Raw genomic sequence first — 26485 nt, 5'->3', positions numbered from 1 at the left:
TAAAATCAGTGCTATAAACTCTAGACTAACCACACATATGCATCCCACTTCTTATCTAGTGCCAGGGAGAACCACAGGAAAATCAAACCCCCTAAAGCTAAACTAGGAGAGACCAAGCTCTTAGGAAATACAAGACATATATGGCATTAAACATTTTATGTCTACCAAATACTCCCCTAATAGCCAGCCAGATTTACTAATTAAATCTCAACTCCAGTCACATACTATTAATATATCAGAATACTAATTCCTCAGTTATATACAATACTAGAATGGAATCTAAGATAACAATGTTTATTAATAGCCTTGCAGGTGTGATATTCTGGTTCTGTGCACAAAATAAAGTATTTTAAGGAAAGAGGGAGAGGTTGGGTCAGAAATAAAACTTAGGAATTTAAAATCCCTACGAGAGTAAGCTCAAAGAAAGCAAGCAGTATGGTTTTAAAAATTTATACTATTATGTAAAATTTTAATGCCTCCTGTCCCCCCAACTAGGAAAATAGTAAGTCTTAGGGTAGAACTTCCCTTGTCCCCTAATGGTTCAGTTCCAGGAAGAAAATCAGGTACATGCAAATTCCAGAGTATATAACGGGAAGAACAAAGCAAACGAAGGACAGAAAAGGCACCTTAGTATGTGCATTATTTTATTTTTGTGAAGACAATCCCAGAGTACCGAGTGAATGGACTGTGTTTCATCAGGGCAGATCTATCTGAACTTAAGGGGTTGGAGAAGGGCTACTTCTACACTGGGAACAACACAACTAAAGGAAACCACTTTTGTCTCAGAAGCATCAGCCTCCATGACACACCCTGGAGTATTATTAGTGGGACTCAGGAAAAGACAACCTGTTCCATAAACGAACTGCCTTTTAACTTCCAACTCCATTCAAACATGTTCTGAGTACCTACTGTGTACCAAGCACTGTGCTATGTGCTTGGAGATAAATGGGTGAACAAGACAGCCATCGCCCCTGGCAGCTGGAAATTAAAGGTTAGTGGGGAAAAACAGTTTTAAATGTTCCTTTCAACCTGAGGCTTTGACCAACTACCCATAAAATCTGCAGCAAGGAGATCTGGAAAAGGAGACCACCATTGCACTAGCTATCCCAGTAGGGGTGTTACACAGTTCATAGAATAAAAAGGCTAGAAAAAGTTTGTAAAGGCCAAACTGTTATGCGAAGGGAAGATAATAGCCTCTGATGGGTCGAAAGGGACAACAAATGCTCAAATCCTGAGGAAAGAGATGACAAACACCCAAACCACCATGCCTCAGTAAGCAGAAGGACAACCAGAACATTCAGGCCTAGGAGAATGAGAAACAGGCTCCAAGTCCCACTTCCCCTTCCTCAGCTGCGAGGCTGAACTACTACTTTCTTCATTCTTCATTTGTAAATCGCAGGTAAGAATTCCTAATATCCCCCCAAGTTTGGTCTAATGACTACATTTCTAGACAGTTTAAAAGCTTCTAGTACAATGTCTGACAAGCTTAAGTCTTCCATGATAGCTGATTTGCTTCAGAATGCAAAGATGAATGTGCCCGTTTTAGGGAGAAGGGAACAAGTAATGCTAGTTAAGAAAGGTTTGGTGAAGCTATTGCTGTGGTTAATATTCAGAATCATACCTGATGGTTAATCATTCTGACCACTGACACAAAGTAATGGATCAGAACCTAAGTCATGTTAAAATTGAAAAACAGCATGCTACTTACTTCTATATGTTCTTTACAGTATTCCAACCCAATGTCACTAAGTATTTTTTTCACAGTTTTCCGGGCTTTTCTTAAACTGCCAAGATTGTTGACAGGAAGTTGGAACATAGTTTCTATTGGAAAAAAAAATTTAAGTCAAAGTCAAAACACGTACAACTTGTAATATTACTAATTCCACTGGTGAAAGGATCCCAAACCCTGGCTCCACCTGACAAAAAGATACATAGGTATCCTTACCTAGTATATTTTGAATATACTTAAGCAGGCAAAAATAGGCTCTCTGATTTTTTTCTATTTTTTTTAAGAGGACATTTTATACAGACTGACTTGAGTCTAATCTGGCACAATTCTGATCAGACTTTAAAAATTCATTTCAGTGGTGAACTTCAAGTTGAGAACTAGGGAAATAATACCCACCAATTATTTTTAAATCAAGTGTGAATGCTTTTTCCCTTGTGATGTCGAACCTCTGAGAATAGCTAAAGGCTCACTATTTCAGCATTGTTACCACCCACTCCTGAGTGCCAGGAAGAGGTTTTGTTAACTGGGAACTGTCCTGTTCACTGCTATGGTACTCTTGAAAAATTCTTAAGTGTCTGTACACTTTCCAAACCAAAGATGTAAATGCTTGTGTGACTCGCTCCTCAGCCAGCAACATGCCTGGATGGAGGCACTCACATATAGCCAGAGAAAGAACGCTGAGATAGGGGAAGGCTGGGCCCTCCATATCAGAGCAAATGCTGACTCTTACAGACTTTACATTTTTTTAAAAAACAAAAATCCCACATGTAAGCAGTTGAAAAATTGTTTAACCTAGTAAGTTAAATCAAAAATTACACCCACTTTCTCAAGTTCCTCAAAAAACCAAAATTTTGCATTTAATAAGAAAATTAGGGGTTGGGGGTATAGCTCAGTGGCATAGTGCCTGCCTGGCAAGCCAAGGTCCTGAGTTTGATTCCTGGTACCCCCCAAAAAGAAAAGAAAATTGGGCAGTTGAGAATCTGTATAGCTTCCAATGTGATCAGCAATGTACCCATAAAATGTGAGAAAATTTGTCATCAATTTTTGTTTTTGGAGACAGGGTCTTGTTGTGTAGTTCAAGCTGGCCTTGAACTCCAAGCCATCTTCCTGCCTCAGCCTCCTGAGTGCTGGGATTACAGGCATGTGCCACCAGGCCCAGCTATCTGTTATCAATTTAATAAGCCAAAGTCAAAATAACTTTGAAGAATAAAGTAGCTCAAAGATCAAAACGAGCAAAAACAAATGCCAAAGCACAGCAGTTCAAATGGAACATACGCTAATCTGGTCTTCTAATTAATAAAGGCTGTCACTGTACAATATCACTACCATTTGTAATATCCCAGTCACAAGTCAACTAATCCAAATGTAATAAAATATCATGTTGCTTCATTTATTAATTAAAAAATCAGGGTTGATGATAAAAAATGGAAAAAAAAAGTGAAAACTATCTAAACAACTTCCAGAAATTCTGAATGTGGGTACGGTACCGGATGTTAGAAGTCTTAAAATACCCTATATGCAGTACCGAAGTTTAAGTGGGTGCAAAAGAGAAGAGGATTCAGTGAAAACTTTCTCAGTCTCATCATACCAGATAGCCCTCTTGCTAGCGATAAGCATTGGCTACAGTAGCCCTGAATGCTCTGCCACGCCACTATAAGAATGCTATGAGCAAACAAAGCTCCCCCCTACTACCTTCCAGCCTTATAGCCCCACTTCCTGGAAAGGGTTGTCCCTACTGTTTCTCTTGCATACTGCTTGAGTTTTTCTATCCTTATCACAAGCCAAACAATTCCCTGAAATAAAGTATCCACCATACTCTTCCAGGCATTGTTAGAATTATTATGATTTGAAAAAGAATTCGGCCCACTACTGTTTTTTTCAGTCTACTATTTGCTGTTAAGTGAAAGTTTAAACAAATCAATAATAGCTGGCTCCAGGATTCATTAATGTTATCCAACTGATTCTTCTTTTAAAACTTCTATAGGCTGGGCGGGATAGCACATGCCTGTAGTCCCAGCACTCTGAAGGCTGAGGCAGGAGGAGGATAGCTGGGAGTTTAAGGCTAGCCTGGGCTACAAAGTGAGTTCAAGGCCAGCCTGAACTGCATAGCAAGACCCTATTCCAAAAAGATAAAAACAAACAAAAAAAAAAACTTCTACAATAATTACCTCAAGCCTCAAAACCTGTTTTAAAAACTTAAGACACAAGATCCTTACTTAAGTCATAAGACGTGAGAACAGAATAAAGAAATAACCTTTGCCTGAGATCAAGTGCTCTTTTCTTATTTCTCTCAAGAGCTGAAAACAAAATGTTTATAATCATTACTCTCAGGAAGATGCCTTACAATAATACCCAACACTTTCTGCCCAGATTTGCCCATTAGTAGCTAATCCTCTCTGTTTTGCTTTGAGGTTCCCAGGATGGCCATTTTTACCAGGTTGGCATCAAGATCTTTGATGTTCTTTATACAAGGAGAGCTCCTTTCTGCCAAACCTTAAACCTTTCAGCTCCTGGCATAAAAAGGAAAATACACAATTTAACCGAATGGTATCCATCGTTCATGGGTTCAACCATTTTTGGAGTACTTCTATTTTGCCATCACTGTGCAGAGAATAGAGGACTAAGATACAGTTCTTGCCCTTTCAAACTGTATTTTTCTTCTGGAAGATGGGGCCTAGAACACACAGGTAGTGTAAAAGTTCAGATACTTGTACTTGTCTGTCTAGCCTCCTCTTGGAACCATCCCCACCTGCCACAACTCCTGTGCTGTCAGGTCTCTCCTCCACTGGAACAGCATACATTCCTCAGGGTACCAATAAAAGTATTTCGTTTCTGTAGACTGATTAGCACAGAGTTGGACATGCACCCCAAACATGGCTGATGACGGAAAACGGGGTATTTTATGCAAAATTATACTTGTGAAATAGATCTAGGAGGAAGAACAGGAGTTTGTCAGAAGATATAGTTACTCTGTAATAGAATTTGGGGAAAGCTCAATGGCTTACTCAGTTAACATTTGCAAATGTCTTACGACTAAGTAGCTTTTTGGTAAGCATATACTAGTTAATGAACTAGGCTTAGTTGTTTTTTTTTTTTTTGTCTTTTTGAGACGGTCTCGCTGTGCAGTTCAGGCTGGCCTTGAGCTCACTGTGTAGCCCAGGCTGGTCTCAAACTCACAACGATCCTGCCTCAGCCTCCCGAGTGCTGGGATTACAGGCGTGCATCACCACGCCTGTGTAGGCTTAATTTTTGAGTATGCTTTAAATTCACTTTTTTTTTGGGGTACCAGGAATCAAACTCAGGGCTTGGTGCTTGCCAGGCTGGTACTATGCTGCTAAGCTACATCCCCGGCCCTAAATTCACTTTTAAATGAATCAATCACATTCTTTCCTGTCAGTCTTTGCAAATTATACCCACACCTATAGATAGGGCCCAAACACTAAAATTTTACTAATGTAGGCCTAACTCCTACTAATGTGTTTTCTTTGAAAGCAAGAGACAAATGGCTGAAGTGAAAAATGTGAGATTTGCTAGGCCTTAACAGATTCATTAAAACCACGTAAGTAAATGTCTGATCTGCTCTCCTTTCTGAATACCAAAATCAAAAATATTTCTTTAAATACACACAGGGTAGAGATAGTCTGGCTCATAAGGAAATTATCTATAGGCTCAATCTGCAGGGGGAAAGGATCATGATATAACATCATTAACTACGAGCAGAGACCATTAACTGACAAATCTAATTATGATTTATGAAATAACCTCTCTGCCAAAAGTCCTGGATCTAGTCAGAGGCTGCACTCTGGTTTGTCTGGGTCGTGAAGGTAGAGGAGAACCCACCAGCTGATAGTGCCAGGTTAGAAGCTCAAAGTAAGACTTGTAAGATTGGACACACAGTTAGGGGGCCTGTCTATGGTAGTCTCTCTGAAGGCTACTAGGTCAGGATGGTACCATTTAGTCCTATTTTTAGAAGCACAAAAACATTACTCTGACATCAGAAGGTAGAAAAGACCAATAACAAAAAACCCAAACCAAACCAAACCAAAAAAATATCCAACCGAAAAATCTTTGGCTGGGCACAAAATATCAAGTCAAGAAGAAAAGAAAGCCTCCAAATCAAAATTTTCCAGCTTATATTTTAAGCTATTCCAAAGGATCGAAGTACAGCACTTTTTAGTACATTAAACCTTCACATTTTAATATGGACTCTTACTTGATGTTTCTAAACTTCTAAGAAGATTACGTGGTGCTATGGGCTGGAGATGTGCCTTAGGGTAGAGGAGACTGCTAGCATGTGTGAGGGCCTGGGTTTGATCCCCAACACCATACAAATACACAAAGTATATGGTGCTAATTTTTAACATGCCAGTAAATACAACAGCATGTCAAATTTTCCATCAGTGGCAGGTATAACTGCCATTTTCTAATAGTTTCTTTAGAAACCAAAATCTACACATATACCAGAGTGACAATTAATGTATCAATTACATAGAGGAATGCAAACCTACAATTTTCACACAAAAATATCCCTAACACAACATGTAGTGCTATACAAGAATGGTTACTTTTTCCTGGTAATACCTAAACATAAGCTGTATACTCTAAACCAGTGGTTTTCAAACTTTTTTTTTAGGAGCAAAATCTTTTTTTCCAAGGGAATCTTTGGTGAAATTTAAGATAAAAAGTGGAGATGGTTACAGAGAACAAAAGTTCTGTTTCCGTGTATCTTCTTAAATTAGTCACTAATCAAAACTAAATCTATAGTGCATTTATGCCAAACCAGCTATCTACTGAAATGTAGAATCTGGGCTTAGTAAGCAATTAACCAAAGCATGAAGACTGATGGCTAAAGGAGAAAGAATTTCAATAGTTTTAAAAAAGAATACAGCCAGTGGGTGGTTTAAATCACAGGGTACAAATGATGGTGCAGAAAAATGGCAGCTGTGTTTTCTAACTTCATAGAAAGCAGGAAAGACAAGCTGGATGCAGTGGTGCACATCGGTAATCCCACCACTTGGGAGGCTGAAGCAGGATTGCCATGAGTTTGAAGCCAGCCTGGGCTACACAGTGACTTCAAGTCTAGCCTGAGCTACGTAGCAAGACCCTGCCTTAAACCAAAAAAGCAAAACCAAACCAAAAGAAAGTAAGAAAGACATTCAAGCTACTACAATATAAACATTTTCATTTTTCATAACATCAACCCAGATTCATATGTAAGAAATACAGATCCTTGATACTTAAAGTACTCTCGTTAATGCTGATACTGTCATTTACATGACCCACCAGAGTTAAAAAAATTTTTTTTGGGGGGGGTAAAACCTTTATTGAAGAATATAATCACAATTTACACAGAATCACATATTTACTCCTCAAATGATCCTTTTGATGTTCACAGTGGCAAGTGAGGACTTCATTTGCCTTGATGCTTGTGGAGTCAGATTTTTGAAGTTTCTTTCAATCAATGAGCTAACTGAAAGTGCTAAGTTGTTGTGGCAGTTTTCTAAGGAAAGGCATTTTAAGAAGTCTCCTAGCATGGAGCCTGAGTCCGCCAGATGGGAGGCGGCCCTACTGCGGGCTCGGCCAGGCCCCAGTGCTGTCACCATGGCTGGCTGGACTGTGCGGGCTGAGACCCAGAGGCGGGCCAAGGATGACATCAAGAAGGTGATGGTAATCATCGAGAAGGTCTGATGGTGGGAGAAGCGCTGGGTGACTGCGGGCGACACTTCCCTTCGTATCTTCAAGTGGGTGCCAGTGGTGGACGCTCAGGAGGAGGAGCGATGGCTGGCTGGTGCCGGAGCAGAGATCCCATGGCTGAGAGCAGCAGGGCAGGGGCATCAGTCCCTGAGAAGGTGGCCCTCTCATCCTGCTGGATCTCAATGATGAGAACAGCAAAACCAGAGTTTTCATTCCAAAGACTCCCTGCAAAAGGGCACTGAGCCCAGCCCCCCTGTGTCACCTGCTGGACCCCCAGAAGGGGTCACCGAGGAGGCTCAGCCCCCACTGCTGGGCTGAGAGAGACAGCCCTCGGTTAGACCTACAGGTGGGACTGATGAACCCCCAACGGTGACCAAGGAGGAGCTTGTTCCAGAATTGCTGGAAACTGAGGCCCCTGAAGCTTACCCCGTGTCTTTGAGCCAGGGCCGCCTGTCCCCGAGGCAGCCCAGGGTGACTCAGAGGAGTTGGAGGGTGCCCCCCTACTCAAGGGCATCTGCCCAAATGCCCCTGACCCCTGAGAAGCCAGCCTGCCTGTTCTGTCATCCCAGGAGCCCCTTTGGCTTTTTACAAATAAAGTCCCTTTTGAAAAAAAAAAAAAACAAGTGTCTCATGAACAGAATCAAAACAACAGTTACTTTACTCCTGCCCATGACAGTACCTTTTTTTGTTTTCTCGTGAACAGGTCTTGTGAGATGTTAAGAGAAAAACTAGGCAAAAAACATCATTCCCATGTTTATGTAGTCTCTGCCCTTCCTACTCTTCTGTGGCAACATATTTAATACTTGTCTGCATTCATCTGAGAAACTGCATGGTCATAATAAAACCTTTTATAACTCATTAACCTCTTTCTTTCCTAAGATTATTCTAGTCTATTCCTAGACTTTCTAGGCTCTGAATCTAAAGGGGTGAAGAGACAGCTTGTTTCAAGGCAGTAAATCTGACATAATTAAACCAGTTGTAAAAAGGCTAATGTATATTTATAAATAGATCTTATACAGCCTTGCTAGAACTCTCTCATGAAGAACCATACTGACAGTCTACATTCAGTCTTAAAGCAACCATGCAATCACTCTAAACACACAACACTGAGCAGCAGTACCTCACCTTTAACTCTCCTAGAAACTCTGGCAAAAAGACCTTTGAGATGCCAGAAGTGCTTCACAGAAAGCAACTCTAATGCCACCTCTGCCCACCCTCATTTCAAACACCACAGAATGGGTAATTCTCTATCTAGGGGGCAGAGTATTATTCTGGATTAGCATATAAAATATTGCAGTAAGAAGACTGAAGTAAGAAAGTAAAGTTTAGTATCTTTCCTTAAGCTTACTGGAAACAAGTATAACTAAGGGTACAAAACCGGCCTTCTGGAAACAACTAGAAAGAGAAGCTACTTTTCAAATGTTGACACATGTATTGAATATTAAATCTTTTTTTTTCCCATTTTTGAGACAGGGTCTCGCTATGCAGTTCAGGCTGGCTTTGAGCGCAATTTGTAGCCCAGGCTGGTCTCGAACTCGCAACGATCCTCCTGCCTCAGCCTCCGGAGTGCTGGGATTACAGGCGTGCGCCACCACGCCCAGCTCTGAATATTAAATCTGTTTGTTTTGTTTTGGTACTGGGAATTGAACTGAGGACCCTGCTCGGGCAAGGCAGATACTGCACCACTGAGCTACATCCCCAGCTCTGAATGCGAAATCTGAATAATGAACATCGATTATACTGCTTAGGATAATCGTACCAGAACACTCTTAAAAGAGGAGAAGCAGGGGGCTGGGGATTTAGCTCAGCGGCAAAGCGTCTGCCTGGCAAGCGCAAGGTCGTGAGTTCGGTTCCCGGTACCGGAGAAAAACCAAAAAAGAGGAGAAGCAGGAGAAAATGTGACTTTTGTATTTTCTTCTATTCTTAATTATTAACCACACAGGTCTTTTACCACCGTCCCAATTTAATAAAAAGAATTCAGTTAATTTAATAAAGCACCATACAAAACTACCTCTACACACACACACCTCATTTTTTTCTTCACATTTTAAACCATATCAATTACCAATTATTCAATTCCTTACAATTACATTTCCATATCTTGAGCAGGGAAATTAAATTCTGCAAGGCAAAGTGGTAATATTTACCCAAATAAAGCATCCTGTGCAAAATATTTAAATGAGCATTTCTTACCACTTTCTGTAAACAAGTCCCTTCTACAAACAACCCTGCTCCAAGAAACACTGAGTCTCCTGGCCTCAGCGATGGCAAACCTTTTAGAGCTTTGGCACTTGAGCCATAGGTCTGTGACAAATGACCTAGAGTATAGGGTGTACAAAATCCCCCTGCATAGTTCAATCCACACTAGACAAGACAGCTCTGTTCACAAATTCTGCAGATATTTTTGCTGGTGCTGGGGATATGAACCAGGGCCCTCGTGCACACGAGGGAAGTGCACACCAATGACTACGTCCCCAGCCTATTTACTTTTACAGTATTTTATGGCCTATCCATGGCTCAGTTCAACTGTAGAAATCCAATTTTTAATCAGATTTGTGAAACTTAAAATTTTTAAGACACTCCCTCTTTTCTCCCAAGTTTCCAATTTCTCTCAGCTAATCACGTTCTTCTTTTCACCACTTGTTCTGTGATCTTACAGGCCATTCATTTTTTAAGTACAAGAGCTCGTCTGTCTGGTGGCCTACATAAACTGTTATTCTGGGTGTGACAAAATGGAGGAGACAGAGAGACAGCACCATGCTAATTCTGGGTATTATTTAATTAAGGCTCCTGAAATGTGTATGAGGGGCATTTCACACGTGACTATAATCAACTGAGATCTTATTTTCTTTTTTAATATGTGCTGCCCTTTTCATTATTGGCTGGTGCAGCTGGTGAGAAAAAACACTTTTTTGATGTGTGGTGCTGGTGACAAACCCAGGGCCTAGTGCCCAAGTGCTCTAATACCAGCTCCATCCTTAGCCTGGTAACTGTTCTGAATCTAACAATCCCCCCAGTGTTCTGAGTTATAGAAGTGCTTAAGCATTCTGTCTCCAAAATGAAAAAGAACAGATGTCCAGTAAAAACCTTTAGGGAAAGCAAAAGATTTGAGACTTGATTTCTACATTACAATACAGTGGACCCTTGATGCTAACTCAATTTGTTCATGAGGGCTGGTTGTAACTCAAGTTGGTTTTAAGTCAAGATTATTTTTCCCATAAGAAGTAACAGAAATACCCACAATGGATTCCAAAGCTCCCAAAGCACTCCTTTACCAACTTTTCATAATAGAAAAGGGTTGCATATAAAGGGTGCACAATTTATCAGAAACACTATAGTTTTCATAGTGTATTCACCAGAAAACTGTAAAATGTGCCCAGTTTACCAGAAACAATTTCATACTATACTCACCACTCAAGCTGACACCTTTGGCTTAAAGGAAGAGAAGATGACAATGGAAGGTGGTCACTAAGGAGAGTCCCCTTCTACAAGAACATCAGGAATCTGGCTCTTTGGTGTCCTTTCTCTCCTTGGGAAGAGTCTGTAGCCTACTATGGCTTTCTTCTGGCTCACTCAGTCTTGAGACTGCATTTTCAGCACTAAAAACTGCCATTAAGGTCATCTGTTTCGAGCTTTTCTGTCACATTCTTCTGCAGTAAGACATGATATTATCACTAAGTGAACACAATGACTGGCTTTTTCTCTGGGTGGATCTTCTCTACAAATTTGTAGTAGCTCTGTCCATTTTTTCAGGATTTCCTTTATTTCAGAACTTTGCTGCACTGGTTGTTGATACTCCCCCTCCTCCTCAGAATACTGCTCAGCTGCCACCCTCTGTTGTTCAGCCACAACTTGCTTATGTTCCTCTGTAGATAGTTCCTCTGCGTGTTCCACCAGTTCCTCAAAAATCACCACTGTCTACCTGTAAGCCTTTGGACTCTACTGACAATGTCATAAATCACATCAACTGAAAGCTCAGGCTCCCTTACACAGCTTTCGAAGTTTCTCTGCTGTGTAATTTTATGTTACACTTTCTTCCAGCCAGATTTGTGTCCTTAGACATAGGCCCAGGATTTCTCAATTCACCCCACACAGGAAAAGATGTACTGTTCCTTCCAGAACTCTTTAAGGGTTAAATCTGTCTGAGACCATCTGAAAGCACTTCAGGAACAGTTCCTTGGTACACAGCTTCTTGAAGTTAGCTATAACCTCATGGTCCATAGGCTGCAATCGAGGCGTTACATTAGGTGGGAGGAACTTGACTGAGAGCCGTAGGAATTCTTCAGCCAATTCTTCTTCCAAATCTTGAGTGACTAGGAGCATTGCCCATGATGAAGAGAGCCTTGAGTGGTAAACCTTTGTCCTCTAGGTATTTCTTAATAGGACAGAAAGCCTCCCTGATCTGCTCAAGAAAAAGTACTCTTGTTACCCAGGCTTTTGTGTTAGATCTGCACATGACCCCTAGCCTATTCTTTATGACTTTTATGTTTTCTGAATAATCTAGGGGTCTCAGGGTAATAAACTAAGAGAGGCTCTATCTTGAGGTCACCACTCGCATTAGCACATAGCTATAAGGTTAGCCTATCCATCATAGGCTTGTGGCCTGCTACTTTCTTCTCTTCCTGGGTAATGTATATGCTCCCGGGCATTTTCTTCTATAAAAGGCCAACTTCATCACAATTGAAAATTTGGTAAGAGTCAAAACCATTTCTCTATGTCATTGTTTTGAAGTGGTGTATATAATTTTCAGCAGCCCTTTTATCAGCACTGACTACTTCACCTTGCCTAGTTATGCTATGAACCCCAGTTCTTGCTTTAAAATTGTGAAACCACCCCTTACTGATATGTTTCACCACTATCACTTGGTTTATTATCCTTTATAAGATGTGCATTTATCTATCTTTTCCACAAATTATACTCAGGCTATAACCTGCCATCTGCCTTTTGTTTATCCACACTATTAATAGCCTGTCAATAGTCTTTCTACCTTGTCTAACACTGTTGATGGTGACTAATTTGAGTAACACCTTTAGCAACACTAGCTTCCTTATACAATCTTTTCTCGGTAAGACTGTCGAGATGGTGGCTTTCTACATGCTGTACATATTAGTGTGATAGGTTGCACGAACGCCTCTCATTTCTCCATAATTTCCTTTTTTTTTTTTTGTCTTTGAGACAGATTCTCGCTATGTAGTTCAGATGGCCTTGAGCTCACTGTGTAGCCCAGGCTGGTCTCCAACTTGCAAAGATCCTCCTGCCTCTGCCTTCCAAGTGCTGGGTTTATAAGTGTGCGCCACCACACCCGGCTGAATTTCCTTCTTTTCAATGGCAATTGCTTTCTTTACCTTCCCTTCCTTAGCTTCTTTTGGGCTTCTTTTCATTTTGTAGCAATTACATAAAGCACCGACTGAAATCATGTCCACACACACACATATGGGCTCAGACTGACGCATATGTATCTATGCTTACATATACTTTTCTAACACTGCGAGTCTTTGTTTACAACCATACAAGTGGCTGGCATTCAGGTCATAACTCAAAGACTTTTATTGTAAGTTAAACCTCTTTTATTGTAAGTTAAACCTAAAATTCTATTGGTAATTTGAGGGCCCATTGTAGTAACTGATACCTGTTATGAAAAAGCAACATTCTGAATCACTTAAAGCACCCAAACGCTGCCTAACTTAAATTCTCCTCATGTTGCAGATTAGTAGGTAAGATGAAGCAACTGCTTGGCTGTGATAGCTGGGTCTCAAGGCCACACTCTAGGACCAGGATGCAGTGCTCCACCCATACTGATGAGTCTCGGAGTTCTGACATTCATCAGAAACAAACAGCAGCATGTTACACACATATACTTGAAAGTACAGAACTTCAATACCTAAGAGATTTAGAAAAACATGACCTGAAACTATTTCCTGACATCAGCAGTAAAGTAGTATTTGTGTTACACAGTATTACCATTTCTCTGACGAATTTTCCTAGTTTTAACTGATGGACTCAACAGAACTCTTAAACCCAGTGTTGAAATGGCCTTTAAAAAATTAAAAAGTTCAGCCAACCAAGGACAAATGGTTGAAACAGTAAGAATGTGTATAAACCTAAGGTTAGTGGAATGATCCCATCACATCCACAGAAGTATGGAAACAGTAACTCAGCTCTGGGCACACTTGCCTTAGAGCGCTCTTGCAGTCACTGTAGATGCTAACAGCCACTGCATACTCACATTGGAAGGCTCTATGAATGGTAGCTATACAATCTGGCAAAAGGAAAACTGTAACCTAGGTATGCTTAACATGACAGCATTTCAAAAAATAGACATATGTCTCTCTTTTAACAATTCCTCATTGATGACACTTTAAGCATGTTTTTCTAATAGTGTGACTGTATATGGGAACTGCAACAGGCAAATCCATACATACAAGATTAAGGTTGCTTAGGGTTATGAGAACGGGATAGGGTCAGATGGGTAGTTGCACAATTCTGTTAACACTCTAAAAACCACTGAATTATACACTTTAAATGGGTAAATTGTGTGACAAAAACTACAATGGCACCCCAGTTTATGAACTTAATTTGTTTTATGATTTTGGGGAAGATGGCTGAGTGTGTATGCGGTCATGTTTGTCACCTGATGAGGAATTTGTGAACAGAAGCAAAATTGTGTGGAATGCTTTTTATTTGCAAACAGAAGGGTTTGTGAGGTATGACTGTACATCTCAATAAAGCTGTTACCAAAATTACAAAAGCAAAACATTCATGTGGCAAAGAACGTAGCTTATAAAATTTTACTCAAAGGTAAGGTAGTAACTGTTAACACATGGGGGGCTGGGGATTTAGCTCAGCGGCAAAAGTGCCTGCCTGGCAAGCGCAAGGTCGTGAGTTCAGTTCCCGGTACCGGAGAAAAACCAAATATAAAATGTACTCGGAAATTTGCAAGACTTTGTATGAATGAAAAACCTCATAAATATCTTCATGAAAATTTTGGTATATTGAGATAATATTTGGGATCTATCATGTTTTTTTGGGGTGATATATCACGTTAAATAAGAATATTTTGGTAGTTTCACTTTTCTTACAGCAGTGTGAATGTATGCAATGTTAAATAACTGTAGACCTAAAAATGGCTAAAATGGTAAGGTTTTTAATGTATATGGGAGTTAAAACTTTAATGCGGCCACTAGAAAAGATTAAGGAAACAGCACAAGTATGGAAGAAGACAGGTTTTTCCTGTGATTTTATTTTTTAAATTTTCCCCTCAGGGCACTAATTAAAAAATTTTTTTTATTAGTACATGTTTGTAGTGTGTAATGATCACATTCCTTGTGGAGCTGGTAAATGGACATAATACATCTTAATTCCTTTTCCATCCACTTCTTCCTGTTCCACTGTTTAGTCCTCATTTGCAAAAGATCTCCCTATTTCCTATTATGTTTTCTATTTTGCTTTTTATTTATATTTTAGGTTTCTCACATAAGAGAAACCATTCAATATTTAAGCTTGTATGTCTGACACTACTTAACATTATGGTCTCAAAGTGCATCCATTTTCCTACAGATGAGTGAAGTTTATCCTTTGTGGTGGAGCAGCAATCTACTGTGTTTTTTTTTTTTTTTTTCCGGTACTGGGAACCGAACTCACGACCTTGTACTTGCCAGGCAGGCGCTTTGCTGCTGAGCTAAATCCCCAGCCCTCTACTGTGTATAAATACCATTTTCTTTATCCATTCATTGGCTGGACATATAGGCCACTTTTAAGGTTTAGCTTTATGAACTGTGTTGCTATAAATGTAGGTATGCATATATCACTGTACTGCGTCTTTTAACTCTTTTGGAAAGATACATAGAAGGGGAATATGTAGCTGTGTAGAGTGGAATTTCTAGTTTCAGTTTTTTGCAGGAATCTTCATACTGATTCTCCACAGTAGTTGTATCAGTTTACATTCCCACCAAAAATGGAGAAAGAATCTTTTTACCCATGGTCTCCCCAGCATTTCCTATTATTTCATTTCTCGATGACACCCCTTCTTTCTGGAGTAAGATGGAATTTCACTGTTTTAACTTGCATTTCTCTAATCGTCAGAGATGTTAAACATTTTTTCGTGTACTTATTCATCTGCTGAGAAATGTCTATTCATTTCTGTTACCCATTTTGTTTTCATAATTTTTTTTGAGATAAGGTCTTACTATGAAGTTCAGGCAGGTCTTCAACTTGCTATGTTGCTCAGGCTGGCTTCTAAGTCCCAAAATCCTCCTGCCTCAGTCTCCCAAGTGCTGGAACTATAGGCATGCACCACCGTACCCAGTTAGTTTGCTTGTAATTTTTTCTTTTGGTACCAGGAATCGAACTCAGGACCTTGCACTTGCCAGGCAGATGCTTATGCTGCTGAGCCACATCCCTGGCCCTTGCCTGTGATTTTAACAGTGGTAGCCTGGGTTCAAAATCAGGGCACTTATCATTGACAGACATTTGAATTATGATCATGCATTTGTCAAGATTCCTTAGAATAGGGTAGACCCTCTAGAGCAGTGATGGTGAACCTACTAGAATAGTTCTTTCAATGATACAAACAGCCTGCCGTGGCATGTGTGTCATAGATTTGCCACCACTGTTCTAGAGCAAGTTCCTAGAGGTAATACAGAACTTTCAATGTCTTTATAAATTTCCTAATCATTCTGAACACTGTTACATTGGGTACTCTACAGTAATACGATAATGGAACTTGGGTCTCTTTAAAGTACTTAAAAAAATCTTAGAAGAGACTTCATTTTCTTGGCAAATCTGCTCCACCTTCAGAAGCCAGGAACACATATCATATATATCACCAGTGTAATATATCACTTTTGGCAATAATGGTCCTAATTCACTTTGCCTTAACTAACAGATTTAATACAGCTGGGGTTACTTCAATGAATTCAGTCATTTTTGCTTTAGAAAACTGAGCGTGTGGCAGCACAAAAAAGATCCTCAGAGAATTTCCATATGCTAAATTTTCAAATCACCTTTAGTTTCTTTCAGTTAAAAAAGTACAACTGCAAAAGTAAGAGGTCCTAGGAAAAATACAAAGCCCTTTGCAGGTAAGAGAATGAAAAAAAATTTAATGTAGCACTTTTAAGCTGTTTTTTTTTTCATGCTGGTATACTTTATTAACCAAAAATTATTAATAAACTGCTTGGATCACTGTATTATCAATGATTCAAATTATAATCACGCTGTTAACACAAGAGCTTTAACTTATTTGAAATGCTCATTATATGTAGGTGATTTTAAAGATTTAGAAAAACACGACTTGAAACTATTACCTGATACCACCAGTAAAGAATATTTTAGTCTGTATATTATAATCACAACATAATCACTGTTCAAGTTAATTTTCCCGGTCTTTCACTGATAGACTCAATAGAATTCTTAGAACATGCAGTAGTACAAAGCAGGTACATTAAAAGGTCACTATTTTTTATTTTTTTCCTCCTGCTGTATCTCATCTGTATCAGTGGCTGGTGGCACAAAGCAGGCACTTAATAAAGACTGAATATGGCCTTGTCTAAAAAGGGCTTATAGATACCATGCCTCCTAAGTATCTACAGTAGAAGGGATGATGTGTTTCTATTCAAGACTTCAGAAAATGTGGGGTGCTCATTCCCAGCACAGGATGGAAGGAGCTGCTGAGCTGGGGTCACTAAGCCTGAGAATCTGCATGGTACTACTGCAAAAAACTTGACATAGTGTCAAAGGCAGGAAAGCAAGGAGGTCTAAGAATTAGTAGTCCATGTAGAATGGCAGCTCTGTCAAGTTGCTGAGCAATAATGAATGACAAGGTTGGAAAGACCAACTAAGAACAGGATGGAAGACCTTTAATGTGAATAGAGTCCACTGCCACGTCTGCTATGCACCCAAGGAGATGCTGCAGGTGTTGAAGTACAGAAGTGATCTGGTTTTGGGGTGAGAGGGCTGGGAATCAAACCCAGGCATGCTAGACAAGGATTCTACCACAGAGCAATATTCCTAGCCCCCAAGACTTAATATGCTTTTACTTGCACTTTTAAGAGGATTAACCTGGTCATGTTTGGCAGGTCCCATTAAGAAATGTCTAGAAAAGGCAATTAGGTGAGTACATAGTACACACCAGGGGCAAAATCACCTGAGGGAGCTTATATACATTCCAGACCCACTCAATCAGAAAGATCTATGAAATTACCACTGCCTTAGGTATCTAGTAATAAGACACTGGGGTCTTAGCAAAATGAAGGAAAAAGAATCTTTCTGAGGGTAAACCTCATTGCTTCAATTAAAATTTATGTTTTCTAATAAAACTTTTTTTTCACAGACAAAATTTGCCTGATATATGAGTCGCAAGTAAGTATTTTTTACCTAATGTCAAACATTTTAAAGTAGGGTGATAAGCAAGCACAATAAAAGTTGTTCTTTACTAGAAAAGATGGTGAAATACAGAATTTACTCTACAGCTGATCAGATCTGGCTTACACTCTTGCTCTGCCCACTTACTAGCTTGCACCCTAAAAATGTCACTCAACCTCTAGAAGTGTGTCCTTAATGTATGATACTGTTGAACTGTCAGAAAGACTAAATGATATGATGTAAATTAATACTTAAAGTAGTTATCATTATTACCTTAAACGGAATCACACCAGAAAACTGCTCTGAAAGTTCTAGGTTCACAACAGGGTATCTCCCTTAGTTTAGACGGTTGTTATTACTAAGAATCAGATATCATTGCCATTATATATGTTCCTATGTACATTATAATGTGCACCTGTACCTATAAACACACAACAGTGTTTTTATGCAATTCTTTAACTGTATCTGTGTAACCCATTCAAGTTAAGAGGATATTCTTAACTTTACAAGCTCAGTGTTATGTGAAATGCTTATGCAATAAAACACTTGCAACTACCTTAAATAAACCTAGGTGACTTACAGTTATGTAGAAACATGAAGGTGTGATCTAGGTTTTGCATACATTTTATAAAAATAGGGGTCACTTCTTTTTAAAATGTATCTTCAGAACAAAAGACCACTGCCTGAAACTGAAAACTGGTATATTGCTGCTCATCTTGTTACTTTTGACAATTCAGATTTCAGACAAGAATCCTAGCTGTGACCACCAGAATTTCTAGCACACTGGAACTTAATGTTTTCAGGCTGCCTTCCTGAGGAAACAGAATGTATATAGAGATGGAAGGGGAAAATAATGCCTTTAGAACAAGACAAAAGCTCAACAACCAGAAGTGTAATCGCTCACCCTCATCAATTTAAGAATTCATATAGCTGGGTGTGGTGGTGCACGCCTGTAATCTTAGCACTTTGGAGGCTGAGGCAGGAGGATCGTTCCAAGTTCGAGACCAGCCTAGGCTACAAAGTGAGCTCAAGGCCAGCCTGAACTGTATAGCGAGACCTTGTCTCAAAAGGACAAAAAAAAAAAAAAAAAAGAATTCATATAAAACTTAGCTGGCTGTGGTGGCACATGTCCGTAATCCCAGCACTCTGGGAGGCTGAGGAAGAAGGATTCCAAGTTCCAGCCCAGCCTGGGCAACTTAGTGAGACCTAGCTCAAAGTAAAAATTAAAAAAGGAGCAAGGATGTTGCTAAGTGCAAAGGCCAGGGGTTCAATCCCCAGCATTGTACTGAAAAAAATAATTCACACAAAATTTTATTTGAAAGGCAGATGCCTCACTGCCTAAAAAGAAAAACTTGAGAACACTTTATAACATACTAATCTAGATTTAGGGAGTGTGTGTGAGATGGAGAGCAGTTCCCAATTCACTTTGTTTTAACAAGTACTGTAGCAACGTAGAAACATATCATCAAAAGTGACTCTGGCACCCTGCTGCATATGGAAGAACTTCCCAGCCTCAGAGCCACTTGCTCTCAGTTAAGTGGGCAACTTGGCTTAAGAAAGTAGAAAAAGGAAACCATTCACAAATAAGCCTAAGGGAACAAGGCAGATCTGCCCATTTACAATCACTACAGAAACATGTCACGTCTTTTTATCTAAATGGCAAGAAAAAACTTTTACCACTACGCTAATAAATTTTTCGCACCCTACAGAAACTACTCAGAAATAATTTTCCCATAGTACCAGAAAAATGTATTTTTCTCACCACTTTTGAGTAATATCTAATCTGTGTTCTCAAGTTCTTAAAAGCAGATTCATTTCCCAGGATCAAGGCTTAACCAAAGACAGTTTCTGAAAAGCAATCTTGTAGCAGATTTTGCCACTTGATGGCTCAATCTTCACATATTTCCCAGTGATGTTTTGTATTTTTTTTGTTGCTGTTTTTAAGAATAACTGATCTTCAACCAGAATTCTAAGCATTCCTTGTATTAAGATGCTCAGCCTCAGTTTACCTCTTTCACCAGACAACTTAATTCTGTCTTATTTCCACTAGAAAATATTTCCTCAGATACACTAGGTTTCAAGAGACCACTTTTAAGGTTCTCAAGTCACCAGCTTCCACCAGCAAAGGACAGCAGTACAGATCTGCAAGGGAAGCACAAATCTGCACAAGCTCTTCCTAGAGGGTCTTGCTAAGTTGCCCACTCTGGCCTCAAATTTGAGCTCCTCCTGCCTTAAGGCTCTAGAGCAGCTGGGATAATTGGTGTGCAGCACTACATCCAACTTTTCAACAGATCTCGAATGGAGTGAGCACACAGGGTTCAGAAAAAGAGCAAAAGTCAGCAATTATCTAAGCAAAAATAAGTACTCAGAACAGAGAAGGAGTAAGAGTGTCCTGAACCAAAACATTAGGAAAAGCAGTAGTATTTACCCTCAAAGTTTCTTTTGAGACCCATATACAGGTAGTATACAGCAGTAGTATTTACCCTCAAAGTTTCTTTTGAGACCCATATACAGGTAACCTCCAAGCAGACATATGCTATTTCAAGTAAATGCCACTTGCACAATTAAAACCCTTACTTTCCTGATGGGCGCATGACTGGCCTCTTTTAACTGTAGAACCCATTTATGATCTGTGGGTGTAAACTGGTGTATAAGCACAAAACATCACTATGAAATTATGAAGCATTCATATGCATCCTCATTAGCCAAATAACTCTCAGGAGCATTATGAAGGTCTGTGTTTCAAGCATAGGTCAGGGATCCAGCCCAGAAATATTCTGTGGCTCACTTCATATGTGGTACAACTTGACTTGCCCATCTGCCAAACAAGGGCAGTACTGAGAGATTTGCTAATGGTTTATGTGAAAGTACTTGGAAAATAAAATATTATTTTATAACATCTAAAGGCCAAGAGGACCATTACACATTTTATCCTTACTAGGTATCAACCAAGTCACATGAGAAGTGACACATCAATAATAACCTTCACAGCTACGTGACTAAATTACATTCTCTTTACTGGGGAAAGTGTGAGGATTTGTACATAATTTATTTTTAATTCTACAGGCTGACCAAAGGATGTACTAGTCTCTTCCAGATTATGTGCATACTTTCATGCTGTATCTTAAATCTTGAATTGTGGTATCTGGTCGGAGTAGTCTCCATAAACTCTATCCAGAGTCTTGTATGGTGGCCTTTTATTTTCCAAATTTTTATTTCCAAAACACTGCTGAAATTCTTGACAGGTTCCAGGATTTCTCTAGCAGCTGTCTTGGAACTAAGGTAGTGATCAGTAATACCAAGGAAGCTTGGAAGTACCTCTGAAAGAGCTAAAAGCAGAGGACAGTGAATTTACATGGAGATGAAAGACCCCAGAACTAAAATAGTAAGAATCTTGCATTTTCAATGGAAAATAAAAATAACATCCTCAATCAAAACTGTCACTCTACATAGCTCACATATTACCTGCGACTTCTCACACATACATGTACATATATCCCTTACACAATTGAGTCGATATACTCATAGCCCAAACTGAGAAGCAGGACACATGAAAAGAGTCACCTTCTTCAGTGAAGCAAAATATGGATTCTCACTTAAGCTGAGCCCTAAACTGGTAGACAGTAAAGGTAGGTCACAACAAAATTCAGGTGTAAAGAATGCTACGACCCTGAGAAACTAACATAATCATCCTCCCTTCACTCTCTAATTAACAGGACAGACAGAAAAAAACAAACAAACAAAAAAGCCATGAGGTCATAACGGTCACACAGACTGGGTAAAACACGGATGGCTTACCCTATAAAGTATCTCAATGAACAAGATGGACAGTGCCAATATACAAACAAAAAACAGCCTTTGCATTCAAGTATTAATTTGGCTCATTAATGGGGGATTTGGCTTACACTAGTTGCAAACACCAGGTTTCCAAACAATATAGAAAGTACTAACCAACAGTGGGGTACTTTAGCAAAATACAGCATTAATTCCAAAGTAATACCACAACTTCACTCAACAACCAGAGGAGGAAAAACTGAGTGTATGTGATGCTAATAACATGTCAAGTAAGCGCTTCGAATCTAACTATAATTAAATTATTTACATAGGGAAGCAACATTTCTGCTACTGTGTATGCCTCTCAGGCAAGTAAATAAAAGTAAATACTCCTGAAATTATTTTACTTTCTGTCAGACACAACAGGCTTTATGACATTCTTTTAAAGTCCTTCGGAAGATAAGGTTGAACAAGTAGCTTAATGCACAACAGTTATAGGCACCTTTCTGAAAACCACAGCTTCTAATGTTAAAAAGAAAATTTTTTAGGGTTCTTTTACATCATTTAAAAAAATGTTTATTCTTAAGAGATAAGCATGCTAATTAAAAAAACAAAATCTAAGTTTAATACTGTAAGTTTAATTCTGTTTTTTCACCCATACTTAAATTTATTATCCCCAAACTACATTTCTAATACTTGGGACTTGTAATTTCTATTTATTGACTATCACTTTCAACTCTAAAAAACTGAACTGTATTTTATGTGTATGCACACACATGTATACCCCCTCAATTAATGAACTCCATCTTCCAGGGTCTATTACAACCTATACTGCCTTGTTACTCATATATAATTCTCAAGACAAAAAGTATAATTAAATTCTACAGTTCTTTTCTCTTCCCCTCTGTATCAAATATCAGTGAGCACTTTCTCTTTTATAACAAGATAGGTCTACTTTATAAACTGCAACTCTGACAATTAAATTTGTTGACGGCATGTGTATACCATTTAAATAAGCACCATATTCTGAATATTTTAATTTTCTTATTTTTGTTTATTATCACCTATCCATCAGTGCAGCTTTCAGTACTAAAAATTATTTTAAGTAAGATATTTTTGAAATATCTTACAAGGCAGCCAATAATTTCAAATGCAGTATACCTTATATATCTACACTTTTAATAATCAAACACTACATTCATTCATCCATCTACCAATCTATCAATGAAAACCAAAAGCCATTTTTGTGTGATAAAAAATCTGACTGGTTACCTGCAAGGGCTGATGAAATTTAATCTGTTCAACAATGTGAAATTTTACCTGAATAAAATAATATCAGAACTGCCCCAGCAATCTAGTTTAAAGAGAAAAAAAAAAGCAAAGCAAATTCACAGTATGTTTAAAATTTAGTGACCTTTTAGATCGGCAGGGCTGGGGTTATTTGAGATTCATGGCCCACCTGCTTATATTTTCCATACAGGGACTATAAGAACCAAAATGAAAAAGTTGGTTAGTTTCAATGTATAGCAGCCTCTAGTAAGGTCATCTTAGGAAATACTACAACAATGGTCAAGGTAAAGAAGGAATTTCAGCTTAAAGCTCAAGTAAACAACACTCTAGTAAACTGAAGCTATTTAGCTGTAGTTTACTGAATGCTTAATTTACTGACTGTAAATTCCAATTAGCAAACCCAAGTGTTTCACCTTTTTATTTATCTATTTATTTTTTGAGAATGTCAAAACTAGGAAATCTTTGAAACTCTAAGAATACATGCTAAGGGCTCACAGGAAGTTTTCCTGCAAGGGGAAAATGGGTATTGCCACTAGAACATCAGTTAACAAACTATCTTACAATTTGCTAAGTCACACAAATGCACCCTTACAAACTTTCAAATATGCACTCAAACTGCCTTCAAATTACTTATTTTAAGAACTTATTCAACTATATCAAATACTAAGTACACGCCAAAGACGTATCTGTTCAACAAATACTAACAGCATTAAAAATAAGAAATAATCCCATTTATATTAAATACTGGATTCTGTAATTATGAAAAAGCTTTAAAAGCAATGTAGTTTCTAGAGAAATATCTGAACCAAGCTGCTGTATTTTTCACTCTCCAAAATTTATTTTGGAAGTGATTATCAAAATTCACCTTTAAGCACCAACTGGTTAACTATGTATCAAATATATTCATTCACTGAGTTTCCCACAGGTATCTGCATGATACTTGACACAACTTCTTAAAGTAACCACAAGTATCAATAACCACTGTCAACGTTTGGTAGTAAGAAAAAGTTTATCCCCCCACATGTTTTCATCAGATCTTTTCACTACTTTTCTTTGCAGTGCTGGGGATGAAACCCTAGGGTCCTAAGTATGTTGGGCAAGCATCTTACTCCTGAGCTATACCCCTAGCCCCTCATCATCACATCTTTAAGATTTTAGAAGTTTAGCAACTTCTAAATTTTTGACTGATCATCAAAATAACAGCAGTTGAGTATTCAAACTTAATATGCAAGAGTGCATAATTCAAATGATCACAGTGTTGGCATCTTTAAAATTTCTCTTAAATAAGCCATTAAGTCATTTCTTAATTCTCTTTACATGGTCAGAATCCACTAGTGCAAACAGCTTTAAACAGTTCCTTGAGGAATGTGGCTAGGCTGAAAGTTTGGAAATGTTGGCTTTGGTGGTGACTAAAGCAGAAAAAAATCTCTGGCTTCCCTGTGCTGCAATTCCCACCCTCCCAAATAAATATACCCACCGGTGTGAATTGACAATGTAGTCCAAAGAGCAAGGCAGGAAACGGAGTCCAGATCCTCAAAATGGCAGTACAGGGCATAACCACTAGGCCACCTATCAGTTCAGTACAAAAAGTACAACCCTGTGCATCATGGTGCAAAAGCTGGGGCCTAGGTCTCGCATTGTGCATCTCACACCTATGGAAATAATAAGAGGAGTAAAATCTATAGAAATTCCCACACCCTAAGAAAGTGGGTGTTCACAGAAGACTGGTGTCAACATTTGTGAAGGTTGGTTGTTGGCTACTGGTTAAGTCCAAAGTTGGAGGGAAACGAAATTTTACAATTAATCCTGTTGAGTTTGACAATGAAGAAGTGAACATGGGCTTGATGTTTGTCAACAACGCTTTGCAAATCATGACACCAGTCTATGATGCTTATGAAAATTACTACCCCATGAAAACCTAACATCCCTCAAGAAGAATTTTTCACTTTTAAAGAGTTGGAAAGGTTTCAACTATGAAAATTTGGACTAAACAACAATGCCCCAAACCTGCTATTCTCTGGTTTTAAACTTTCCCTTTATCAGCTGACCTTGGAAAGATATGTTGACACATTGAAAAGCTTTAGGTGGAGAATTCCAGAGAAAGACAAACCATGACCCAAGGATGTGTGACAAGGTGATTTGTCAAGAACAAATGGACTTTCTGTGGGTCAACAGTTTTGAAAAAGTAAAAAAGAGAAAACTTCCAAAGTACAGAGTGGATTCCTTACAAGATATAAAATCACTGCTCTTGACTCAATCCTTCGCCATGTTGCTGTCAGCTCACCAACTAAGAGTGTGTGTCTTGCTGGGCCCATTTTCCCATGGTCTGTAGAAGGCGCTGTGAAGCACATCCTGTTCTAGCTCTGGGGCCCTTCCCCCCTCTGCAGCCTTACCCAGTGCAGAGAATGCGCCCCCTACTGACTCCAACACTCATCGCCTTTAGCCGACTTGGCTGCGGTGCATTTTGGGTGGGGGCTGGTATTTTCATGGCCATAAACCAGAAGCAACAATGCAGATTTATAAAGAAACTATATCAAGACAGCCAAGAGATTTGTTTTTTTCATTTTGAAGGTTCAAGATACAGGCACAACAAGCATCAGGGATGGGTACTGGGTGTGTGGGGATGGAGAGCATTAAAATGGCAAACACAGTAAACAGTTTTGTTCTTTTTCCCTCTTAAGCCTTTGTCTGTGAAATGGGGTTATGGCAAGAACTGTCCAGAGAAACTGGTGAATGCAAGAACAGTAGGAAGTGTTGTGTGTGTCTGTGTGTGTGTGTGTGTGTGTGTGTGAGAGAGAGAGAGAGAGAGAGAGAGCTAAAAAGGATATTAGACTTTAGAGCCCAATCTTGGACAGAAGAGGAAGAGAAGCAATCGCGCCTTTTCCAGCAGACAGGCATCCAGGTGGGGGGGGGCACCCCAAAGGAAAGAAGAGGTGAATAAGAGAGTGGTCACACAAGAGGGTGGTCAAAGAACTACTCCTCATTCATTGCATTTAAAAAAAAAAAAAAAAACACTTTTTCGCAGCTTTCTGAATTTCCATTTTCTGCCATCTTACTGCAAAGTTGAGGCTCAGAAAGGTCCTAAGAGGCCGTGCTGACCAGGCAACTGAGGCTGAGAAAAGGGGGTGGTGGAGGACTGAGATCAGGACAGGAGTGAAGCCTAGCACGTTGGGGAGGCAGGATGGCACCGGGGAGGCAAAGACTTTCCCTCCTTACCACGCGTGCTCCCCGCCCCCCAGCATACTCCCCCCTCCCCCAGCTAGGGGTGGGCAGGCCTGGCAGAAGGCTCGTTCCAAGCATCGGGGTGTGCGTGGGGGGCTCGTTTTGGGAAGGGGGCGGAAGGGATTAGTCCCAGGGATGCGCGAAGAGCGGCTCTGGCTGGGGGCGGGGTGGGAAGATGCCTCCAGCTGCAAAAGCCCGGGGCGGCCAGGTAGGCTGCGGGCGTCGGCGGGCTGGCGGGGCGGAGAAGGGGGTCGGGCTGCAGGAGGAGGCGCCTGGACCCCCGACCAGCGCCCAGGTAGCGGTCCGCGCCGGGACGTGCTGCGCGTCCGCAGCGGAGTGTGCACGGGAGCGAGAGCAGCCGGAGGTGCGGCGCGAACAACAATGCGGCCCGCGCCCCGGGCGGGCGGCAGGCGCGGG

At 39.8% G+C, this 26485-nt stretch overlaps 1 protein-coding gene and 1 pseudogene across 1 annotated transcript in view; one reads left to right on the top strand and one right to left on the bottom strand.

Moving 5' to 3' along the window:
- Nucleotides 1-24498, bottom strand: part of Adnp (activity-dependent neuroprotector homeobox) — a gene marked incomplete at its 5' end in the record, with an annotated part of 32606 nt that extends 8108 nt beyond the window's left edge. Inside the window, 3 exon segments of the mRNA XM_005392308.2 lie at nucleotides 1709-1821; nucleotides 4479-4658; nucleotides 24324-24498. Of these exon segments, the coding sequence (XP_005392365.1) occupies nucleotides 1709-1821; nucleotides 4479-4530 (165 nt within the window).
- Nucleotides 6876-8924, top strand: LOC102022647 (annotated as a pseudogene).
- Nucleotides 24499-26485: the final 1987 nt, after the last annotated feature.

This window comes from Chinchilla lanigera, unplaced genomic scaffold (genome assembly GCF_000276665.1).
Source record: "Chinchilla lanigera isolate Chin_1 unplaced genomic scaffold, ChiLan1.0 scaffold00044, whole genome shotgun sequence".
Taxonomy (NCBI): domain Eukaryota; kingdom Metazoa; phylum Chordata; class Mammalia; order Rodentia; family Chinchillidae; genus Chinchilla; species Chinchilla lanigera.
This window is presented reverse-complemented; position numbering and strand designations above follow the sequence as displayed.